Source organism: Hippocampus bargibanti, linkage group LG06, assembly GCF_051943395.1.
Source record: "Hippocampus bargibanti isolate YZ-2025 linkage group LG06, ASM5194339v1, whole genome shotgun sequence".
Lineage (NCBI taxonomy): Eukaryota > Metazoa > Chordata > Actinopteri > Syngnathiformes > Syngnathidae > Hippocampus > Hippocampus bargibanti.
This window is the reverse complement of record NC_142739.1, coordinates 10,082,917-10,106,743: the sequence shown is the minus strand read 5'-3', so window position 1 is coordinate 10,106,743 and position 23,827 is coordinate 10,082,917. Positions and strand designations below refer to the sequence as shown.

Genomic DNA, 23,827 nt, shown 5'->3' with positions numbered 1-23,827 from the left:
ATGTCAGAGCGGTGCAAGACATGTATTATGACTGTAAGACAGTTGTGAGGTGTGCTGTCGGTATGCCTGAGGAATTCAAGGTGGAGGTGGGACTCCACCAGGGGTCAGCTCTGAGCCCCTTCTTGTTTGCTATGGTGATGGACAGGTTGACGATGTTAGACAAGAATCTCCTTGGACCATGATGTTTTCAGATGACATTGTGCTCTGTAGCGAGAACAGGGAACAGCTGGCGGAGAAAATTGAGATGTGGAGATATGCCCTGGAAAGGAGAGGAATGAAGATCAGTCGCAGCAAGATGGAATATATGTGTGTGAATGAGAGGGATCCAAGTGCAAGCGTGATGATACAGGGAAAAGAGATAAAGAAGGTGGAGGATTTTAAGTACTTGGGGTCAACTGTCCAGAGCAATGGAGAGTGTGGAAAAGAGGTGAAGAAGCGTGTCCAGGCAGGCTGGAGCGGCTGGAGAAAAATGTCAGGTGTGATGTGTGATAGAAGGGTTTCAGCTAGGATGAAAGGAAAAGTGTATAAAACAGTGGTGAGACCAGCCATGATGTTTGGACTGGAGACAGTGCCACTGAAGAAAAGACAGGAAGCAGAGCTGGAGGTAGCAGAGCTGAAGATGTTGAGGTTTTCGTTGGGAGAGACCAGATTGCATAGGATCAGGAATGAGTACATTAGAGGGACAACTCATATTAGAGGCTTTGGAGAGAAAGTCAGAGAGGCAAGACTGAGATGGTTTGGACATGTCTAGAGGAGAGAGAGTGACTATATCGGGAGAAGGATGCTGAGCCTTGAACTGCCAGGCAGGAGACCGAGAGGAAGACCGAAGAGGAGGTTTATGGATGTGGTCAGGGAGGACATGAAGGTAGGTGGTGTGAGAGAAGAGGATGCACAAAACGGGATAGATGGAGGACATTGATTCGCTGTGGCGACCCCTGAGGGGGAAAGCCGAAAGGAAAAGAAGAAGATTATTATTATTATTATTATTATTATTATTATTATTATTATTATTATTATTATTATTATTATTATTATTATTATTATTATTATTATAAAGAAGCGGAGGATAGTTGAGTGGTGCATTCAGGTGCGCTCAGTTTGGTCGAGGACTGGTTTTTGGTTATAAACCGAGGCATAAAAAAAAACTTTTGGTCAAAAAACAAATTGGTCAAGAACTGAGTGGTTCAAAAACCGAGGTTTGACTGTATTCTAATGTGATAGGATGTATGAACTGAGATAACTACGGTTACAACTATTTTTTTTCCCTGACGGGAAACCCCCCGTCCATTGGAAGGGGGTGTTATTTTAAATATCGATGATATAGGTTTTGATTAACTAGGGCATGCCAGCAACACTTTTAAGAAATACCACGTGTAAACGGCATGCAGATCAATTACAATATTTCGACATGTGCAACTCTCGACTTTGTCTCATTCCGAACTGCTCCCCAGATAAAATATGACATCATGCGAGTTTGCCTGCTTGTGTGAAAGTAGCGTGAACAAGTTGCAGGAGCCAAGGAATATGTTCTGTACATTAAGATATACATCAGGCAGAGAATGGGCCGAGAATGGGCAGCTGTGCTCTACATGCTGTGCTCTACATAAAGAGCCTTTTATTCCGGCACCGGGCACTGTGCTGGCAGGTTGAGACGCAGCTTTGATTACACACCAAATGATGAAATCCACAAAGGCCTAAAAGAGCGAGGCCATGTTTGGCAGAACCCAGTGGAAAAGAAAAACTGCCACACGGTAAGTGTGTGCGCTCATAAATGTGTATGTATGCATATGCAGTACTCACCAGTTTGGCCTCTGAGTGCATGGAGGGAATGTGCGCGGAGGAACAGGGACTGTTGTGGGCGGGACTTTGCATAGCCATCATGTTGGCACTCATCGACATTTGTCTCTCCATCTGACAACACAACGGCAAAAGTGAGTCAATATATCCGGAATGTTTTGCCAAAACGAGCATTGAAAACAAAAAAAGTGAGAGATAAGAATGAGATGAGAGACAACAAGAGTGGGATTTCACATGACAGGCTATCCTCAGCACAGCTTTGTGTAACGATAACAGGAGCTGACCCAAAGCAGGAAGCATATATGGAGAGACTTAACACAGGAAGCCGCTAAAACATGTGGCACGTGTACGAATGGTTGTGTGGCGAGTGACTGTCGCACTCAGGCACCAAACCTTAGGCGGCTCATGTCTTGAGAAATTGCATTGACGTGAGTTAGCCATACACTGGTACCTCTACTTATGAACATCTCTTTGTATGGAATTTTCAAGTAATTAAACGCATCAACAGGGAAAATCTTGTCTCTTGTTACAAAAGAAATTTCAAGATATGAAATATAAAAATACAGTTGAAGCTGATACTACAGTGGAGAAATTTACATTTCACAGCAGCAAAGTGATGAAGGTAAGAGGAAAAGAAAAGAAGCATTTTCGGTGTAGCTCTCTCTCTTGTTTCTATTTATAATTGTATTTTATTATTTATTGCATTGTATTTGTGATTATATTTTATTTATTATAGTACTTATTATAGTGCTTGTCTGTGACTGTAAAGTGTCCTTGAGAGCTTTGAAAGGTGCTTAAAATTTAATGTATTCTCACCCACAGAAAAACGGATCCTGTAACTGTAAAGTGACCTTGAGAGTTCTGAAAGGCGCTTATAAATGAAATGTATTATTATTATTATTATTATTATTATTATTATTATTATTATTATTATTATTATTATTATTATTATTATTATTATTAAAAACACAATAGGACCTGCTGTGAAGGCAGCCACTTTCGCGGCGCCATCTTGAAGTCAAAACAACAACTGAAAAAACAAAATATTATTATTAAAACTATATTTATTATTGTTACCTTAGTAAAGTTTCCTGAACGCAACATATTTATAGCTTATCTGCCATTGGCTATTACCGAGCATTATTGTGGCCTCCCATTGGCTCGGAGTCTATGTGTGCAGCGTACTCATCATTTGGGTGTTTCTATAGTTTTACGAAAATGTGAATCACCCAGAAACATGGGGCGATTGATCACTATGCTAAAGTTTGCCTTGGATATTTTCCATGGATTGTTAAAAGCCGACAAGATCAAGTGTCCTTTGCCTGTTTTTTTTCTTATTTTTTTTTTTACCAAACAAACACTTCGGAGAGAGAACTTGAATTAGAGAGGGCAAAAAACAATTAGGACACAGTTAAAAGTGACATGAACACAATTTTTTATTGATGAGAAGGTTTCTTCAGTCGTCATCTGTACTTCTTTGAAGGTGTCAGACGGTTCGCTTCTTATCCAAGAGGCTCCGTCAGCGAACTAAAATTTGCTGGTAGTTTTGACCCTATATACAGTAAAGTCTCGTTATATCGATATCGGATATATCGATAATCCCGGTTATATCGATACTATTTCTATGCACGCACGGAGAAAATTACATGCAAACAGGGTGGGATATATCGATAGTCCCGGTTATATCGATATTTTTTCGGACTCCCTTGAATATCGATATAACGAGACTTTACTGTATATGGTATATCCCTACTGTCTAGATGTGGTGATGCCAGACTCTGCTATGATAGGTCTCTGCTCTCTGGTTGGGGGGAGCAGAGGACTATTCCCTGAGGCTACACTGATTACTTCTATTGTTCCGACTGATTACTTCTATTGTCCTGCCTGAATATGGGGTCTACGACTGGCCTGATTGCCCCATTTGCTCTGGTATCACCTCATCAGCATAACTAAGCCTATGTTGCCTAAGCAGTCTGTTATACAAATGATCCAAATAAAACCTCACCCCACCGTGGCAATTTATTTTGTGAATATTTAGTGACTGTTTTATGAAAATACAGTAAAGTCTCGTTATATCGATATTCAAGGGAGTCCGAAAAAATATCGATATAACCGGGACTATCGATATATCCGACCCTGTTTGCATGTAATTTTCTCCGTGCGTGCATAGAAATAGTATCGATATAACCGGGACTATCGATATATCCGATATCGATATAACGAGACTTTACTGTAGCTTCTTTTACTCCCCTTCCAAACCATCTACTTTCATTCGCTGAGATTTTAACCTCATTGTCTTCAAATGAGTGGTTGCTAGCTTTTAGGTGCAGAAGAAAATTTTAGTTCGCTGACGAAGCCACTTTGGATAAGAAGCGAAACGTTTGACACCTTCAAAGAAGTACAGATGACGGCTGAAGTAACCTTCTCATCGATGGACCACTCCTGGACGACTGAGAGCTTACACAGACAATTTTTAATTGTTACTTGATTCTTTGTTTTGTACATGATGCACAGCTCTCATTTATTATGCAATCATTTAATTGGAACATGCATTTGCTATACCATTTAATGCATTTTTAAGAATTAGGAAACATTTTTTCGAAATTTTGACGGGTACGTGGAACGAAATAGGGTATTTACATGGAAAACTTGTCTTGACTTACAACATTTTCTAGTTCAGAAATTTCTTCCAGAACCAATTAATTTCATGAGTAAAGACACTACTGAACATATACATGAGAATCACCTGCCACAAAATGGTGCCTCTCAGATTGGTCGAGCGTGGAAATCAGCTGAGCAAGAAACGGGGCTGCGACCGGTGAGTGTACATCCAGGAAAGAAGGTGCCTTTGTGAGAGTGCGTGCATGCATAAATATGCACACGCGAGCTGCTGCAACTTCACAGCCGTTAACTCTGAGTGGTGGTGTTAGTGCTGCGGTGGCCTCCGAGGGGAAAAGCAACCCCCCACCATACAGGACCCCCCACCCCCTTCAACTTCAGTGAAAGGTGGACTCGAACCTGACACACTGCCTTAATTGCACTAAGTGTGTTTTGTGTAAAAATATCACCCTAACCCGCACCCCTTTCCTGAACCGTCAATCTTCCTAAAAATGGCTTAACTCTTAATTTAATAAACATGAGAGCTTCTTTTTTTCTCCTCGTACCATAAACATGAGCTGTCTTATGTTACAATGTGAACATGCCACGAATGGATAAAAGTATTGGGACACTAGGCCATAAAGGAAGTGACGACAAAAGAAAGTATGGAGTTAGTCTCCCTTTACAGCTGTCACAACTTTCCTTCTTTCAACAAGGAGTTGGAATTGAAGGGGCGGGGGTTGTTTTCATTATGGAGAGAGTTTGAAAATCAAACTCTCAACCTCAGTCTTTGTCTTTCCCAAATGTGTTCGAACACGGTCTCCATCCATCTTCTAATTTGCTTATCCTCACACGTGTCGTGGCCGTGCTTGAGCCGATCTCAGCTGTCTTCGGGCAGTCACAATTGTAAATATTTTTACTAAATTAGCTACTGTTTTTATTACGAGTGTCTTGGTAAACGTTGGTATATGTTTGCATTTGTTTTCATGAAACCCAGACTGCAGATGGTACGATAAGCGATGACAAATGGGCCACGTTGGACATGAGATAAAAGTTGTAGAAGTAGTAATCATGGTTAAGGAATTACTAGCCACTGTGTAACTCCAACCAAATGCTGTTCCCGCAGTTTTGTAGATCAGATTAGCAGATCATATTTTATATCGCTGTGTATGTATGTATCTGCACATGTGTGTCTTTTTAAAATGAGACTACGGAGGTGTATCCATGTCAGCAAAGAGGAAATATGTGATTATGACCACAGAACTGGAAATGGTACTCATGGAATAGGGGTCTCTGTTCTGGTTGGCTAGCACAATATTTGTAGAGTACAGTACCATATTTTCTGGTGTCTAAGGCGCACCCCGAATAAATTGTGTATTTTCTAACTTTTTCCATATACATTATAAGGCGCATCGGACTATAAGGCGCACCTTAAATGAATGAAAAAAGTTTTCCAACTATACTATATAAAAAAAAATAATAAAGTTTTCCAAATACAAGGCACACCACATTATAAGGCACTATGGTAGAGGCTGGGGTTAGCACTACAGTATGCCCTTGTTTTTCGTGATTATTGGGGACCACCCGCGATAGACAAAAATCCACAAAGTTGGGTTTGGCCATCGTGAGATATCCTGTTACTGGGTGACATCAGCGCTGGGAACCAATCAAGCTACAGCCATGTACAAAACCCCTGAGTCATTCAGCATTTTTTTTCTGAAGATGTTTTTTTCCTGGACAAAAAAAACAGCGGTGCATCAAAACCGCCATAATCGAACCGTGAAGTAGCAAAGAATTACTGTACTTTTACAGGGGCGAAATGGAGCTGACAGTAGTTAATTCACATATAATCTGTGATGATCTATGTACAACTGTAGAGTCAGGACAGTTTTTACTGCCTTAGGAGTTACATGATAAACATTTGTATGCCAACGGACGGACAAACAAACGGAATCTCTTTTGGCACCATTTCAATCAAATTTATATCGGCCACTCAGATATAGATTTTCTCTGTTCTGCAAGAACCGTATTTCTCAATAGCTTACGCTTGATCAATTTCATGGTGACAGAGTGCGGAGATAGCCATGACTCTGCACAATGCAGTGTATAAAACCACCATATGTGAGTGAACTAGTGTGTGTGTGTGTGTGTGTGTGTGTGTGTGTGTGTGTGTGTGTGTGTGTGTGTGTGTGTGTGTGTGTGTGTGTGTGTGTGTGTGTGTGTGTGTGTGTGTGTGTGTGTGTGTGTGTGTGTGTGTGTGTGTGTGTGTGTGTGTGTGTGTGTGCGTGTGTGTGTGTGTGTGTGTGTGTGTGTGTGTGTGTGTGTGTGTGTGTGTGTGTGTGTGCGCGTGTACGATTGACTGAGTGTATGCGTTTTGTACTCCATTGTGTACTCACGGGCAGCAACACAGCAGAGGAGCCTGGCATGCTGGGGTCTGGCAGCGTTCCAGCCATGGAGGCTGGCAGAGGCTGTCTCTGTCTGTTTCGTAGGTGCAACAGTGAGGACAGAGAGCCAGGGACGGGCCTGAGAAGAGACACAAAGTACTGTAATTGTCAGAGTCTTCCAGGTCAAATCAATAAATCCAACATGCAAAGTCCCAAAGAACATTGCCACAGAACTTTAATGATGCAAAAATATGCATCATTTGCAAACATACTTTTTTTATGATAATAAAATGTCCTAACCAGCTAAACAAGTTCTTATGATTTCATGACAATCTGTTTCGTTTTCCAGAAATTAAGCTAAGGCACTTTTTTGTTTGTGCGAGCGTAGAGTGCTAAGAGGGTTTGGCCATATGCATGAAACTCATACAGCACAGTGGCACTGCAAAAAATGCCCATGAAAGATACTGTATATAAAACAACAATAACAATGTTTAAGAATGGTTTCAAGGTGAAAAAAAACAAACCCTGCGATGACAGTTTAAGATTAAATGCCGAGGTTATAGGATAATAATTTTAGTCAAAGTGCTTGATAGCTTTGTGAACGTTATAACTACTGCAATGAGGCTGCCAAAGAGCTATTGATTGTCACGTTCCTCAAGAATAAAGGGTCGATGCAGGCTGCTAGTTTTAAAAAGTGGTGACGGTCGCACAGCGGACAAATGTCTTTTTCAAAAACGTAAAGAAAGCGCACTTCATCACACACAATTCAAAACCACTAAAGAAGAAATAATTTATAACCGAGAGCAAATGAATTTTCCAAAACATTTGTCACATTATTATGGAACGCTTCTCAAACCTCAGCATAAAGCTGTTACAAAAAGCGCGGTTATAAACCGCAGAGTATCATACTTCCCTCTTTGAGTAATTGCTCTTCTATTAATCATTTTCAAAGCAAGCTTTTCTCCAGCGAGTCCCTGTTTTGGACGTGCGATGTCATGATCGGGAAGTCAGGCCGCAAAAGTTGAAGTATCAGGGGATGGATTATGGACGCGCTTTAAACATCCACCACTTTATGTTCAATGACAGATGATAAAGTCAACATATTTATCACAGTGAAAGCAAGAGATTACAGCAATGCGATTCCCATTCACAAACAGCGAGGCGCATGGGAACATTCTCACAGACAATGCGGTGAGCCTTTTTAAATAGAGGAGCTCTCTGGCTCCGTTTCAACAATAGACAGGTTTCCGATCACAGTAGCTAGCTCAGGTTTAGAGCGATCCAAACATAAACGAGAAGTTGAAACACAGTAGTATTCTTCATCGCCTTCTAATGCATTGCGTATGAGAGCAGCTTTCACAACCGTAATTATTGAAATACTGTATTTTCTATTATATAAGGTGCACCAGAGTATTAGGTGCAGCCCCAGTGAATGTATTTTCAAACTTTTTCCATATATAAGGCGCAGTGGAATAGAGGGCACACCTTCAATGAAAAAATGTTTCCAAATATATTAATATATAATAGATCCCGGATACAAGCGGCCGAAATGAGTTTCTTAGTAGGGTGTCCGGGCTCTCTCTTAGAGATAAGGTGAGAAGCTCGGTCAGCCGAGAGGGGCCCAAAGTGCAGCCGCTACTCCTCCACGTTAAGCGGAGCCAGTTGAGGTGACTCGGGCATCTGATTAGGATGCCTCCTGGACGCCTCCCTGGTGAAGTGTTCCGGGCATGTCCCACTGGCAGAAGACCCCAGGGACGACCCAGGACACACTGGAGCGACTACGTCACCCAGCTGGCCTGGGAACGCCTTGGGATCCTCCAGGAAGAGCTGGAAGAAGTGGATAGGGAGAGGGAAGTCTGGGCTTCCCTACTGAAGCTGTTGCCCCCGCGACCTGACCTCAGATAAGAGGCAGAAAATGGATGTATAAATAAATATATAAAAGTTTTCTAAATATAAGGCACACCACATTATGAGCCGCTACAGTACAGGCTGGGCTGCTGAGTAGTTGCGAGACCCATTGCGGCTCATTATTATTTCACGTATCAGATGCAGAAAATGAAGGGTTTTTTTGTGTGCCTTCTACACCGGAAAATACGGTAATACCTATATTTAAGCAATCCATAAGTCATCAGTGTCATCAGGATGAATCATACCTCTCACTCATCAATAAAGTGCAGGTCAATATCCAAAGGCATTTACGAATAAGTGCAAACGAGGGGGATTTAAGTTAACTGTGTTGAGCAGGTTCATGTAATCAATTGACCACATCATAGCATTATTATTATATTGGCAAGGTCGTGTGCAAGCAGGACCGTCATCTGTGTGTGAGTGAGGGGGTGGGGGGTTGCAACGGCAGGGCAAATGATCCCACACCTGAATAAATAGCCATATTTTTCCAAACCTAAATATGTGCATTTAGCCTGCAGACATTTTGGATTGCTCCGTACACACGCCACGATTACCATCCCGACTGAGTGTCATTTCAGTCTAACATAACAATTTATCACAATCACACTCATTTAACAGCACGAATGACACCTGAGCAGCGCTGCGTAGCCAAACATTTCCACATGGGAAAAGTCATGAAAATACAATGAGCGACGTAGTGTGGCGGCGGCGAACTGCTTCAACGCGGTTTCCCTCCACCAGCTGTCAAGCGCGTGGAAAAATAAGGCGGCGGCAGAAATAAACTGTTGATTTTGCAATTGTTTTGTTGGATTTTCAAACATTGCAAACCATGCCTTGTCAGGCGCACCTTTAAAACAACAACGTCTCAAATACAAAATGGAAAGTATTAAAAGGAAAAGTGCAATTTTTAGTTATGCGAAAGAAAGTGTTTCTGTTTACACTCACTCAAATTTTAATTTAACTCTGATATGAAAAGCAACTGAGATAATGGACAGTGGCACTATAATCAATCATATGGGTTATTTTCCTTTCAAACGTTGCTGTAGGCCACAGGTGTCAAAGAAATCTGCCCTGTCACATTTTATTCGTCCCGCTAAAGCAAATTAAACTTGTGAAATTCCATGATGCTTTCTAAAATCCGAACCAAAATGTCAAATTGTCAGATGTAAAATAAAATAGCAAGGAAATGAAATTGAACAAAATTAAATGTCTGACTGAAAGAAAACTTATAGGCGAACTTGCTGATTGGCAGTAATGTAATAAAATGTAGTAAGTAAAGTTCAGGTAAACATTGAAGCGTGTTTTTATTTTTTCATCATTTTATGTTTGGGGTATTTATAATTAATCTTTCGAAGTTCCACTTTAAGAGAGAATCAAAGTAAAATGTTACTGATTAACTTATTCACTGCCAGAAGTGCAAAAATGTGTCCACTCCAGTGTCAGGGTTTTTGTCATTGTCACTTGAATTCCAGGACCCACAGAATATTGAGTTTAAGGACTACATAAACATTCAATGCAGCGTTAGAAACCGTAGACTCTCTTCTTTAATCTGAAAAAAGTGTTAATTCCTAAATTATATGGGTCTGTAGTTATATGAGCTTGAAATGAGGGCGGCTGTCCAAAATACAAAGCAATACATACATATTGGTTTATTTTACGTCAGCTCACGCTGGAACAAAGCGCTAACATGGAAAAAAGAGAAATGCTGGACCCTTGTGGAAAAGAAAAAACATTGCCAAAGGCTATGGCCAGCGCTTTGTCGGCACCCAAGCAAGAAAAAAAAACAAAACCCGAACAAATTCGGGAATGGTGCTCGATCAATTCCCGAATAAAATTCTGAATGATTTAAATACTTTATACATACCGTATACTCAACTGTATTTATACTTACAGTGACTATTAAAAGTCCACTCACCCTAAGTGCGTTTTTTTTTTTTTTTTTTGCAGTTGGGCAACCACCATTATTTCAGTTGTTTTACAGGTTCCATACAAAGAGATGTTCATAATTTTCTTTATAAAACAATTGCCTTATAAATGCCTTATTATCTCACAGTAGAATACAGTATTATTAAAATGTTATTTGTGTGCGTTTTTCTGCATGTTTGTTTGTGTGTGCGTGTGTGTGTACGTGTGCGTGTGTGTGTGTGTGAGTCGCTGGGGAGAGCAGGTAGACACGCCACGGTCCTGACCCGGCACTCTCGCATTACTGAGTGCTGGGCTCTCACAGCAGCTCTTTTGCGTCCCAATCCCCACGACAGAACTACAAAGACTTCATCCACCTTTAGTCCGCCATGACATCACTGTGAGACCTTCTTACGTGGATATTATCTTTTAATCCTGTTGTCTTTATTAATATGGACGATATGTCTTTATAGCTACAAAAAGTAGATTGTCTCCGGTTTGGTGTGGTCCATTTCGGCTCAGGACCATCCAGATTAGCTTGTTAGTGGACACCGGTATAAACACAGTGTGTTTGCACAATCCCAGCTCGGACTGGAGTACCATAGACTTAGACAGAAGGGCCTTGGATGCACTCCAAAAAAGAAAGAGGGGGGTGAGAGAAAGACAGAGCGAGGCACAGGTCCACTGACTCATATCCTTCCCTCTCTTAGTCGACTCCAGCAATGAGGTCATGCTTTTGGCTTTTCGCCCTCCCCCCACCCTGTGCCTGCCTACCCCGATATTTGGTCCCTCCCTCATTGACTCCTTTCTGCTCCCACCCGATCCACCCCCCCCTCCCTTTCCCTCCAACATCCAGCATCGATGCACTCGCCCCGTGCCGGGGTGAAGTCACCAAACTCCGGCACGGGGTAGACACAGCAGCTAAAAACTTTCAAACGTAACCAAAACATCCCAGGGCCAAGCTCCAGACGCTTGGGAGACGGTGGTGCAGTTACCATGGAAACCAAAGTAAACAGAGGGAGAAACAAGAGCCTCAAACAGCTTGCAGCTGCCTGGCTCTCCGAGTAAACACTACACAGGACCTGCCCCTGATTTACTGCCTTTAATCACTGGTGGGAGGAGAGTGCCATGGGGTTTGGGCTGAGGAAATAAAACGAATCTGATCAAATAAATCTGCGCTAATGGGTTAAGACACAGGCTGACTTTTATTAGCTAGCGAGCGGAGGCATGGATGCCGGGATGGCGCTACGCTGCGAGGAAGGACGCGATGGATCTGGGATGGCGCTGTCCGTATTTCGGGGAGACTCACGATGAGGCAAAGACAAAGCAAAGTGGAAACTGATGAATGATGGTCTGTTCTGAATTAGCGGACTGTTGCTCAATCATTTTACGAGATGTGATGTGGCACCATGAGGACACCAAGGATTTGTCTCTCGTTCGAGAAGAAATATGAAAGCATCTCTATAAATTCATCTTGCCACTGAATGAGAGGAACGTACTGGCAACAATTAAACTTTTTTTTTCCACATAACTCAAAGCAACCTGATGGCTCCTGGCATTGCTTCAAGAGCTTTTTTGACACTGCCTGTTCAAGTCCCTTTTATTTTTTTTCCCTTTGATGCGCTCTGTATAAAACTATGCAGACATTGAATAAGGTGACATAGTCAACCTGGCCCGAGGATGTATTATAAAAGCTCCAACATAGTGTGCGGAAAAAAAACACCAGAACTGCAAGACTGAAGTGTCAAGTTGTGGGCGAGAAGCAACTGTTATTAATTTTCAGCATCTCTGTGAAAATGAAGCTGGGGATTATTATTTCCACCCAAGCAGTCAGACTTCAATTGTGTTTGGTACGGCGTGCTACATTTGTTGAGCATTGCGGTTTACCTTTTTTAGCACTAGATCGAGCTAATTGCTATCTATTAGCTATCTATTACCGGGTTGAGTGAATGCTGGTTCGTGTTGCTATCTATTAGCTATCTAGCTAGATAGCTATTTATTTTCTATCTATTAGCTACCTATCTAGCTAGCTAGCTATTAGTTATATATTAGCTGGGTAACTAACTTTTATTTGAGTAATTTCAGGTTGAGTGAACGCAGGCGCATGTGGCTGCCGTTGCTCATCCACAGAAAAACGTATTTGTAAAGTGACCTTGAGAGTTTTGAAAGGCGCTTAGAAATTAAATGTACTATTATAATACAAAGGTGAAACGAGCTCCCACTGTTTTCCTCAAAATCCCGTTTTTCGAGCGCAGCGTACACACAGAATGCAATAATATATACAGTAAAGTCTCGTTATATCGATATTCAAGTGAGTCCGAAAAAATATCGCTATAACCGGGACTATCGATATATCCGACCCTGTTTGCATGTAATTTTCTCCGTGCGTGCATAGAAATAGTATCGATATAACCGGGACTATCGATATATCCGATATCGATATAACGAGACTTTACTGTAATACAATACAAAGGAAAGAGCAGTTTGCTTGATGGAACCCAAAAAAATCCCTCACATAAGGCTTACTCATTTTTTCTGCCACCGAAAGCACACTTGAGTTTTTAAATGTGTCCGCTGTTGTGAATGGGGCCACAAGGTAAACATAAACTACCGGCGCACCCAAAAGCCTTGATTTTCTTCAGAAGATGGCCCTGCGCCTTATACGCAGGTGCGCCTTATATGTGAAGTAATATTGAGCAACAACAGGTCTCCCAACTACTGTCAGCAACCACCGACTCGGGGGTTGCCTACCTGTCTCGGTTGCAAAGTCCAACCTGTCAGTCCAACACTCAACCTTGTTGACGAGATGAGCGATCCATGTAAGTCAGGGGCATTTGAGAGATAAAGTGCAGTAAAAAGACAACATATTATACAGCTCAACAGTCAACGAGGAGCCTGGATTTTCTGGGACACTACATTGCTGTCATAGACTCGAATTGATATGGGAGGATTACTTCAATCGATTGCAAACATTTATGCTTTCCTCTTCAGAACTATTTGAATCATATTAATAACTGGATGAGTAACAACACACAACAACTACGTGAGCCCATTGTTTTGTTTCTTGAGCAAGGCAAGACGACTTGGCGTGACGTCACGAACTGGGGGCGGGACTTTCTGAAAATCCCCAGTTTCGAGCTGATTTGTGGCAAGATTTTGGACATTTTAAGTCATTTTTATTGGTGTTTTGAATTTGACTAAAAATATCAGCCTGCGTGTTTTTGCGGTATCGCAACTACTGTCCGCAGCCATCAACTCAGTAGTTGACTCCCTGTCTCGGTTGCAAAGTCCAACATTTGATTCACCCATCAAACACTAAACCTTGTTGACGAGATGGTCGATCCGTGTAAATCAAGGGCATTGAGATGACGTGCAGTAAAAACATAGTCTTATACAGGCCTAAAGTCAATGCAGAGCCTGGATGGCCAAATTGGTAGAGCATCAGACTTTTAATCTGAGGATCCAGGGTTCAAGTTCCTCTTGAGGATGATACCTTACTATACGCAAGTGGCTCAGGCGTTTGTCATTTGTATCTGGCTGTTCTGTTTTGCGAGCTGGGTACTGTACACATGAGTTGCCATCTTTTCCATATAATAATTACCGTATTTTACGCGAAGGTGCACCCAAAATCTTTGATTTTCTCCAAAAGATGACATTGCACCTTATACACTGGTGCGCCTTATATGTGAAGTACTATCAAGCCACAACTGGTATCGAAACTACTGTCAGCAGCCACCAACTCAGTAGTTGACTACCTGTCTACCTGTCTAGGTTGAAAAGTCCAACATTTGATTAACCCGTCAAACACTCATACCTCTTGACGAGATTCGCGATCCGTGTAAGTCAAGGGCATTTGGGAGATGAAGTGCAGTAAAATGACAATAAATTCTTAAAGAGACCATAACTCATAGAGGACCGTGGATAGCTCAGTTGGTAGAGCATCAGACTTTTAATCTGAGGGCCCAGACCTTACTAAACGCAGGTGGCTCAGGCATTCGTCATTCATATCTGGGTGTTCGGTTTTGCGAGCTGGGTACTGTACACATGAGTTGCCATCTTTTCCATATAATAATTACCGTTTTCTCCAAAAGATGACCCTGCACCTCATACACAGGTACGCCTTACCTGTGGAGTACTATCAAGCCACAGCTGGTCTCGCAACTACTGTCAGCAGCCACCAACTCAGGAGTCGACTACCTGTCTCAGGTCCAAAGTCCAACATTTGATTAACCCTTCAAACACTCAAACTTGTTGACGAGATTCACGATCCGTGTAAGTCAAGGGCATTTGGGAGATGCAGTGCAGTAAAAAGACAATATATTCTTATAGAGCGCAGAGGTCAAAAAGGAGCCTGGATAGCTCAGTTGGTAGAGCATCAAACTTTTAATCTGAGGGTTCAGGGTTCAAATCCCTGTTCAGGCAGAGCCTTCCCTAGACCCATGTCACTCAAGCCTATACCCCAAAAAAAGACCCTGCACTTTATACGCAGGTGCACCTTATATGTGAACTACTATCAAGCCACAGTCGGTCTCGCAACTACTGTTAGCTGCCACCAAGTCTGGAGTTGACTACCTGTCTCGGTTACAAAATCCGACATTTGATTCACGCGTCAAACACTAAAACTTGTTGACGAAATTCGCGATCCGTGTAAATCAAGGGCATTTGGGAGATGCAGTGCAGTAAAAAGACAATATATTCTTATAAAGCCCGCATCTTAAAATAGGCCTGGTTAGCTCAGTTGGTAGAGCGTCAGACTTTTAATCTGAGGGTCCAGGGTTCAAGTCCCTGTTCAGGCAGAGCCTTTACTAGACCCATGTGGCTCAAGCCAAAATCCTACATTTTCTCAAAAAAAGGGACCCTGCACCTCATACACAGGGGCACCTTACCTGTGGAGTACTATCAAACCACAGCTGGTCTCGCAACTACTGTCAGCAGCCACCAACTAAGGAGTTGACGACATGTCTCGGTTCCAAAGTCCAACATTTGATTAACCCGTCAAACACTCAAACTTGTTGACGAGATTCGCGATCCGTGTAAGTAAAGGGCAGTAGGGAGATGAAGTGCAATAACAAGACAATAAATTCTTATAGAGCCCAGAGCTCAAACAGGACCCTGGATAGCTCAGTTGGTAGAGCATCAGATTTTTAATCTGAGGGTCCAATGTTCAAATCCTTGTTCAGGAGGAACCTTTACTCGATGCAAGTGGCTCAAGCCAAAATCCCATATTTTCTCCTAAAAAAAGACCCTTCACCTTTATACAGAGGTGCACTTTATATGTGAAGAACTATCAAGCCACAGTCGGTCTCGCAACTACTGTTAGCTGCCACCAACTCAGGAGTTGACGACCTGTCTCGGTTGCAAAATCCATCATTTGATTCACGCCTCAAACACTCAAACTTGTTGACGAGATTCGCAATCCGTGTAAATCAAGGCCATTTGAGAGATGCAGTGCAGTAAAAAGACAATAAATTCTTATAGAGCCCAGAAGTCAAGAAGAGCCTGGATAGCTCAGTTTGGTAGAGCATCAGACTTTTAATCTGAGGGTCCAGGGTTCAAGTCCCTGTTCAGGCAGAGCCTTTGCTAATTTGAGGGTCCAGGGTTCAAGTCCCTGTTCAGGCAGAGCCTTTACTGGACGCAAGTGGCTCAAGCCAAAATCTTACATTTTCTCAAAAAAAGGACCCTGCACCTCACACATAGGTGCGCCTTACCTGTGGAGTACTATCAAGCAAAAGCTGGTCTCGCAACGACTGTCAGCAGCCACAAACTCAGGAGTTGACGACCTGTCTCGGTTCCAAAGTCCAACATTTGATTAACCAGTCAAACACTCAAACTTGTTGACGAGATTCTCGATCCGTGTAAGTCAAGGGCAGTTGGGCGATGAAGTGCAATAACAAGACATTAAATTCTTATAGAGCACAGAACTCAAACCGGAGCCTGGATAGCTCAGTTGGGAGAGCATCAGACTTTTAATCTGAGGGTCCAGTGTTCAAGTCCCTGTTCAGGCGGAGCCTTTACTAGACTCAAGTGGCCCTAGCCAAAATCCTATATTTTCTCCCAAAAAAATTGACCCTGTACCTACGACACAGGTGCATCTTATATGTGAAGTACTATCAACCCACAAACGGTATCGCAACGACTGTCAGCGGCCACCAACTCAGAAGTTGACTAACTGTCTCGTTTGCTAAATCCAACATTTTATTCGCCCGTCAAACACTCAAATTTGTTGACGAGAATAGCGATCCGTGTAAATGAAGGGCATTTGGGAGATGAAGTGCAGTAAAAAGACAATATATTCTCATACAGTCCAAAACTCAAAGAGGAGCCTGGATAGGTCAGTTGGTGGAGCGTTAGACTTTCAATCTGAGGGTCCGGGGCTCAAGTTCCTGTTCAGGCGGAACCTTTACCAGATGCTAGTGGCTCAAGTCAAAATCCTACATTTTCTCAAAAAAAAAGACCCTGCACCTTATACGCAGGTGCACCTTATATGTGAAGTACTATCAAGCCACAGACGGTCTCGCAACTATGGTCAGCAGCCACCAACTCACGAGTTGACTACCTGTCTCGGTTGCAAAATCCAACATTTGATTCACGCCTCAAACACTGAAACTTGTTGACGAGATTCGCTATCCGTGTAAATCAAGGGCATTTGGGAGATGCATTGCAATAAAAAGACAATATATTCTTATATAGCCCCGAGCTCAAAGAGGAGCCTGGATAGCTCAGTTGGTAGAGCATCAGACTTTTAATCTGAGGGTCCAGTGTTCAAGTCCCTGTTCAGGCGGAGCATTTACTAGACTCAAGTGGCCCTAGCCAAAATCCTACATTTTCTCCCAAAAAATTGACCCTGTACCACATACACAGGTGCATCTTATATGTGAAGTACTATCAAGCCTCAACCGGTATTGCAACTACTGTCAGCGGCCACTAACTCAGAAGTTGACTAACTGTCTCGTTTGCTAAATCCAACATTTTATTCGCCCGTCAAACACTCAAACTTGTTGAGGAGAATAGCGATCCGTGTAAATGAAGGGCATTTGGGAGATGAAGTGCAGTAAAAAGACAATATATTCTTATATAGGCCCGAGCTCAAAGAGGAGCCTGGATAGCTCAGTTGGTAGAGCATCAGACTTTTAATCTGAGGGTCCAGGGTTCAAGTCCCTGTTCAGGTGGAACCTTTACCAGATGCAAGTGGCTCAAGTCAAAATCCTACATTTTCTCAAAAAAAAAGACCCTGCACCTTATACGCAGGTGCACCTTATATGTGAAGTACAATCAAGCCACAGTCGGTCTCGCAACTATGGTCAGCAGCCACCAACTCACGAGTTGACGACCTTTCTCGGTTGCAAAATCCAACGTTTGATTCACGCCTCAAACACTCAAACTTGTTGACGAGATTCACGATCCGTGTAAATCAAGGGCATTTGGGAGATGCATTGCAGTAAAAAGACAATGTATTCTAATAAAGCCCACAGCTTAAAGTCGGCCTGGATAGCTCAATTGGTAGAGTGTCAGACTTTTAATCTGAGGGTCCAGTGTTCAAGTCCCTGTTCAGGCGGAGCATTTACTAGACTCAAGTGGCCCTAGCCAAAATCCTACATTTTCTCCCAAAAAATTGACCCTGTACCACATACACAGGTGCATCTTATATGTGAAGTACTATCAAGCCTCAACCGGTATTGCAACTACTGTCAGCGGCCACTAACTCAGAAGTTGACTAACTGTCTCGTTTGCTAAATCCAACATTTTATTCGCCCGTCAAACACTCAAACTTGTTGAGGAGAATAGCGATCCGTGTAAATGAAGGGCATTTGGGAGATGAAGTGCAGTAAAAAGACAATATATTCTTATATAGCCCCAAGCTCAAAGAGGAGCCTGGATAGCTCAGTTGGTAGAGCATCAGACTTTTAATCTGAGGGTCCAGGGTTCAAGTCCCTGTTCAGGTGGAACCTTTACCAGATGCAAGTGGCTCAAGTCAAAATCCTACATTTTCTCAAAAAAAAGACCCTGCACCTTATACGCAGGTGCACCTTATATGTGAAGTACAATCAAGCCACAGTCGGTCTCGCAACTATGGTCAGCAGCCACCAACTCACGAGTTGACGACCTTTCTCGGTTGCAAAATCCAACGTTTGATTCACGCCTCAAACACTCAAACTTGTTGACGAGATTCACGATCCGTGTAAATCAAGGGCATTTGGGAGATGCATTGCAGTAAAAAGACAATGTATTCTAATAAAGCCCACAGCTTAAAGTCGGCCTGGATAGCTCAATTGGTAGAGTGTCAGACTTTTAATCTGAGGGTCCAGGGTTTAGGTCCCTGTTCAGGCAGAGGCTTTACTTCGGCGCAAGTGGCTCAAGCCAAAATCCTCCATCTTCTCAAAAAAAAGGACCCTGCACCTCATACACAGGTGTGCCTTACCTGTGGAGTACTATCAAGCCACAGCTGGTCTCGCAACTACTGTCAGCGGCCACCAACTCAGAAGTTGACGAACTGTCTCGTTTGCTAAATCCAACATTTTATTCGCCCGTCAAACACTCAAACTTGTTGACGAGAATAGCGATCCGTGTAAATCAAGGGCATTTTGGGAGATGAAGTGCAGTAACAAGACAATAAATTCTTATAGAGCCCAGAAGTCAAAGAAGAGCCTGGATAGCTCAGTTTGGTAGAGCATCAGACTTTTAATCTGAGGGTCCAGGGTTCAAGTCCCTGTTCAGGCAGAGCCTTTACTAGACGCAAGTGGCTCAAGCCAAAATCCTACATTTTCTCAAAAAAAGGACCCTGCACCTCATACACTGGTGCGCCTTACCTGTGGAGTACTATCAATCCACAGTCGGTCTCGCAACTATTGTTAGCTGCCACCAACTCAGGAGTTGACGACCTGTCTCGGTTGCAAAATCCAACATTTGATTAACCAGTCAAACACTCAAACTTGTTGACGAGATTCTCGATCCGTGTAAGTCAAGGGCAGTTGGGCGATGAAGTGCAGTAACAAGACATTAAATTCTTATAGAGCCCAGAACTCAAACCGGAGCCTGGATAGCTCAGTTGGGAGAGCATCAGACTTTTAATCTGAGGGTCCAGTGTTCAAGTCCCTTTTCAGATGGAGCCTTTACTTAGGCGCAAGTGGCTCAAGCCAAAATCCTCCATCTTCTCAAAAAAAAGGACCCTGCACCTCATACACAGGTGTGCCTTACCTGTGGAGTACTATCAAGCCACAGCTGGTCTCGCAACTACTGTCAGCGGCCCCCAACTCAGAAGTTGACTAACTGTCTAGTTTGCTAAATCCAACATTTTATTCGCCCGTCAAACACTCAAACTTGTTGACGAGAATAGCGATCCGTGTAAATCAAGGGCATTTTGGGAGATGAAGTGCAGTAACAAGACAATAAATTCTTATAGAGCCCAGATGTCAAAGAGGAGCCTGGATAGCTCAATTTGGTAGAGCATCAGACTTTTAATCTGAGGGTCCAGGGTTCAAGTCCCTGTTCAGGCAGAGCCTTTACTAGACTCAAGTGGCCCTAGCCAAAATCCTACATTTTCTCCCAAAAAATTGACCCTGTACCTCATACACAGGTGCATCTTATATGTGAAGTACTATCAAGCCACAACCGGTATCGCAACGACTGTCAGCGGCCACCAACTCAGAAGTTGACTAACTGTCTCGTTTGCTAAATCTAACATTTGATTCACGCCTCAAACACTCAAACTTGTTGACGAGATTCACGATCCGTGTAAATCAAGCGCATTTGGAAGATGCATTGCAGTAAAAAGACAATGTATTCTTATAAAGCCCGCAGTTTAAAGTTGGCCTGGATAGCTCAGTTGGTCGAGCGTCAGACTTTTAATCTGAGGGTCCAGGGTTCAAGTCCCTGTGCAGGCCTATACCTTACTAAACGCAGGTGGCTCAGGCATTCGTCATACATATCTGGGTGTTCTGTTTTGTGAGCTGGGTACTGTACATATGAGTTGCCATCTTTTCCATATACAGTAAAGTCTCGTTATATCGATATCGATTATATCGATAGTCCCGGTTATATCGATACTATTTCTATGCACGCACGGAGAAAATTACATGCAAACAGGGTCGGATATATCGATAGTCCCGGTTATATCGATATTTTTTCGGACTCCCTTGAATATCGATATAACGAGACTTTACTGTAATAATTACCGTATTTTACGCTAAGGCGCACCCAAAATCTTTCATTTTCTCCAAAAGATGACCCTGCACCTCATACACAGGTACGCCTTATCTGTGGAGTACTATCAAGCCACAGCTGGTCTCGCAACTACTGTCAGCAGCCACCAACTCAGGAGTCGACTACCTGTCTCAGGTCCAAAGTCCAACATTTGATTAACCCGTCAAACACTCAAACTTGTTGACGAGAATAGCGATCCGTGTAAATCAAGGGCATTTTGGGAGATGAAGTGCAGTAACAAGACAATAAATTCTTATAGAGCCCAGATGTCAAAGAGGAGCCTGGATAGCTCAATTTGGTAGAGCATCAGACTTTTAATCTGAGGGTCCAGGGTTCAAGTCCCTGTTCAGGTGGAACGTTTACTCGATGCAAGAACCTCAAGCCAAAATCCTACATTTTCTCCCAAAGAAAGACCCTCCACCTTTATACACAGGTGCACCTTATATGTGAAGTACTATCAAGCCACAGCCGGTCTCGCAACTACTGTCAGCAGCCACCAACTCACGAGTTGACTACCTGTCTCGGTTGCAAAGTCCAACGTTTGACTCACCTGTCAAATACTCAAACTCGTTGACGAGATTAGCGATCCCTGTAAATCGAGGGCATTTGTTAGATGCAGTGCAGTAAAAAGACACTATATTCTTATACAGCCCAAGACTCAAACAGGACCCTGCATAGCTGTGTTGGTAGAGCATCAGACTTTTAATCTGAGGGTCCAGGATTCAAGTCCCTGTTCAGGCAGAGCCTTTACTAGACCAATGTGGCTCAAGCCAAAATCCAGAATTTTCTCAAAAAAAAAATGACCTTGAATATGGTACACAGGTGCACCTTATCTGTGGAGTACTACCAAGCCACAGCTGGTCTCGCAACTACATTTGATTCACGCGTCAAACACTCAAACTTGTTGACGAGATTCGCGATCCGTGTAGATCAAGGGCATTTGGGAATGCAGTGCAGTAAAAAGACGATATATTTTTCTTAAACCCGTAACTCAAAGATGGGCATGGATAGCTCAGTTGGTAGAGTGTCAGACTTTTAATCTGAGGGTCCAGGATTCAAATCCCTGTTCAGGTACTAAACGCAAATTGCTCAAGCGTGAATCCTTCATTTTCTCCAAAAGATGACCCTGCACTTTATACACAGGTGAGCCTTATATGTGGAGTACTATCAAGCCACAGCTGTAAAAAGACAACCTATTCTTATACAGTCCTAAAGTCAACGAGGAGCCTGGAAGGCTCAGTTGGTAGAGCATCAGACTTTTAATCTGAGGATCCAGGTTTCACTTTCCTGGGCAGGCCTATACCTTACTAAACGCAGGTGGCTCAGGCATTCGTCATACATATCTGGGTGTTCTGTTTTGTGAGCTGGGTACTGTACATATGAGTTGCCATCTTTTCCATATAATAATTACCGTATTTTACGCTAAGGCTAAATCTTTCATTTTCATTTCATTTCATTTCATTTCATTTCATTTTCTTTCATTTTCTCCAAAAGATGACCCTGCACCTCATACACAGGTACGCCTTACCTGTGGAGTACTATCAAGCCACAGCTGGTCTCGCAACTACTGTCAGCAGCCACCAACTGAGGAGTTGACTACATGTCTCGGTTCTAAAGTCCAACATTTGATTAACCCGTCAAACACTCAAACTTGTTGACGAGATTCGCGATCCGTGTAAGTCAAGGGCATTTGGGAGATGAAGTGCAGTAACAAGACAATAAATTCTTATAGAGCCCAAAACTCAAAGAGGAGCCTGGATAGCTCAGTTGGTAGAGACTTTTAATCTGACGGTCTAGGGTTCAAGTCCCTGTTCAGGCAAAACCTTTACTCGATGCAAGTGCCTCAAGCTAAAATTCTACATTTTCTCCCAAAAAAAACCCTGCACCTTATACACAGGTGCACCTTACATGTGAAGTACTATCAAGCCACAGCCGGTCTCGCAACTATGGTCAGCAGCCACCAACTCACGAGGTGACTACCTGTCTCGGTTGCAAAGACCATTATTTGATTCACCTGTCAAAAAACTGACTTTAAACCAATAAGGTGGACGAACATTATTTTTAAACTACTTTAAAAACAATCACAGCTAAAAACAAGGCGATGTCCTCAGATAAAAATCAAACAGGCTATAAAACTACAACGTAAAACAGTTCTAAGAGTAAAACAATAAAAAGGGGCAGAGTTTCATGCTGAGCTGAAGGTCGAAGAATAAAGACAAACGCTTAAAATGAACAGCGAAAAAAACTCCTGTCTTGACCTCGGTCACTCAAGAAGCAGCAGGTGCCTGTTAACCAGACGGGTGCGTAGAAATGAAATAGCTCGGAAAGAGACGGTGTGGGGAGTATTAAAAATGTAAGGGGGCCTACCTTGGCCGACGTACTTTTCATATAAAAGCGATTAATTTAAATACATTCCAGTGAGGCATTTTGTGTTTTACATTTGCTTTTTTTGTTTAATGTCTAGCTATCATAAGCTCGTGTTTTGGTTCATTTGATCATATCAAAAGTAAATTGATATTTGAAATTGAAATACATTTTCACTTCACTTTTTTTCACACTAACTAACAGTTGAACAGAATGTATTGTTTTTTTGTTGACTAACGCCATTTTAGAAAATTTTAAAACATACTCATACTTGATGGAACACAAAAAAATTATATTATATTATATTCAGAGCGTGCAAAAAAAAATAATGAATAACTCGTCAAATTTGAAGTAAAAAATAAAGACTATTATTGTTTTTTTTACATGGGACAATTTGAAATGTGTGTTTGGACTTGAGCAAGCCAGTTTGATTTGCTTTTGCTGAATAAAATGATGTGTCGGGCCAGATTTGGCACCCGGGCCTTGACTATAACACCTGTGCTCTAGATGGCAGCACTCAGCACACACAGGTAACAGCGCGACTGCCCAATGTATTTATTCTACATGCGGGACAGTCGTTTTTGATTTTATGATGGAGACTGCGGGCCAGACGAAAATTGACCATGGGCCGCATTTGGCCCCTGGACCAGACTTTGGACAGGAGTGATTTAGGG

The 23,827-nt window shown here is 42.5% G+C and overlaps 1 protein-coding gene and 13 non-coding genes across 14 annotated transcripts in view; 13 read left to right on the top strand and 1 right to left on the bottom strand.

The window, feature by feature from the left end:
• Positions 1-23,827, bottom strand: part of creb5b (cAMP responsive element binding protein 5b) — a 95,694-nt gene that overhangs the window by 41,033 nt on the left and 30,834 nt on the right. Inside the window, exons 6-7 of the mRNA XM_088998694.1 lie at positions 6,792-6,918; positions 1,801-1,911 (exon numbers count right to left, since the gene is read on the bottom strand). Of these exons, the coding sequence (XP_088854820.1) occupies positions 1,801-1,911; positions 6,792-6,918 (238 nt within the window). The remainder of the gene's footprint in view (positions 1-1,800; positions 1,912-6,791; positions 6,919-23,827) is intronic.
• On the top strand, positions 14,939-15,011 carry trnak-uuu (transfer RNA lysine (anticodon UUU)). Its single transcript has one exon. It is a non-coding gene; the product is annotated as a tRNA-Lys (tRNA).
• On the top strand, positions 15,313-15,385 carry trnak-uuu (transfer RNA lysine (anticodon UUU)). The gene has a single exon. It is a non-coding gene; the product is annotated as a tRNA-Lys (tRNA).
• On the top strand, positions 16,087-16,160 carry trnak-uuu (transfer RNA lysine (anticodon UUU)). The gene has a single exon. It is a non-coding gene; the product is annotated as a tRNA-Lys (tRNA).
• Positions 16,522-16,594, top strand: trnak-uuu (transfer RNA lysine (anticodon UUU)). Its single transcript has one exon. It is a non-coding gene; the product is annotated as a tRNA-Lys (tRNA).
• On the top strand, positions 17,298-17,370 carry trnak-uuu (transfer RNA lysine (anticodon UUU)). Its single transcript has one exon. It is a non-coding gene; the product is annotated as a tRNA-Lys (tRNA).
• trnak-uuu (transfer RNA lysine (anticodon UUU)) lies at positions 17,686-17,758 on the top strand. The gene has a single exon. It is a non-coding gene; the product is annotated as a tRNA-Lys (tRNA).
• On the top strand, positions 18,072-18,144 carry trnak-uuu (transfer RNA lysine (anticodon UUU)). The gene has a single exon. It is a non-coding gene; the product is annotated as a tRNA-Lys (tRNA).
• Positions 18,460-18,532, top strand: trnak-uuu (transfer RNA lysine (anticodon UUU)). Its single transcript has one exon. It is a non-coding gene; the product is annotated as a tRNA-Lys (tRNA).
• trnak-uuu (transfer RNA lysine (anticodon UUU)) lies at positions 18,845-18,917 on the top strand. The gene has a single exon. It is a non-coding gene; the product is annotated as a tRNA-Lys (tRNA).
• trnak-uuu (transfer RNA lysine (anticodon UUU)) lies at positions 19,234-19,307 on the top strand. The gene has a single exon. It is a non-coding gene; the product is annotated as a tRNA-Lys (tRNA).
• On the top strand, positions 20,010-20,083 carry trnak-uuu (transfer RNA lysine (anticodon UUU)). Its single transcript has one exon. It is a non-coding gene; the product is annotated as a tRNA-Lys (tRNA).
• On the top strand, positions 20,398-20,470 carry trnak-uuu (transfer RNA lysine (anticodon UUU)). The gene has a single exon. It is a non-coding gene; the product is annotated as a tRNA-Lys (tRNA).
• trnak-uuu (transfer RNA lysine (anticodon UUU)) lies at positions 21,069-21,142 on the top strand. Its single transcript has one exon. It is a non-coding gene; the product is annotated as a tRNA-Lys (tRNA).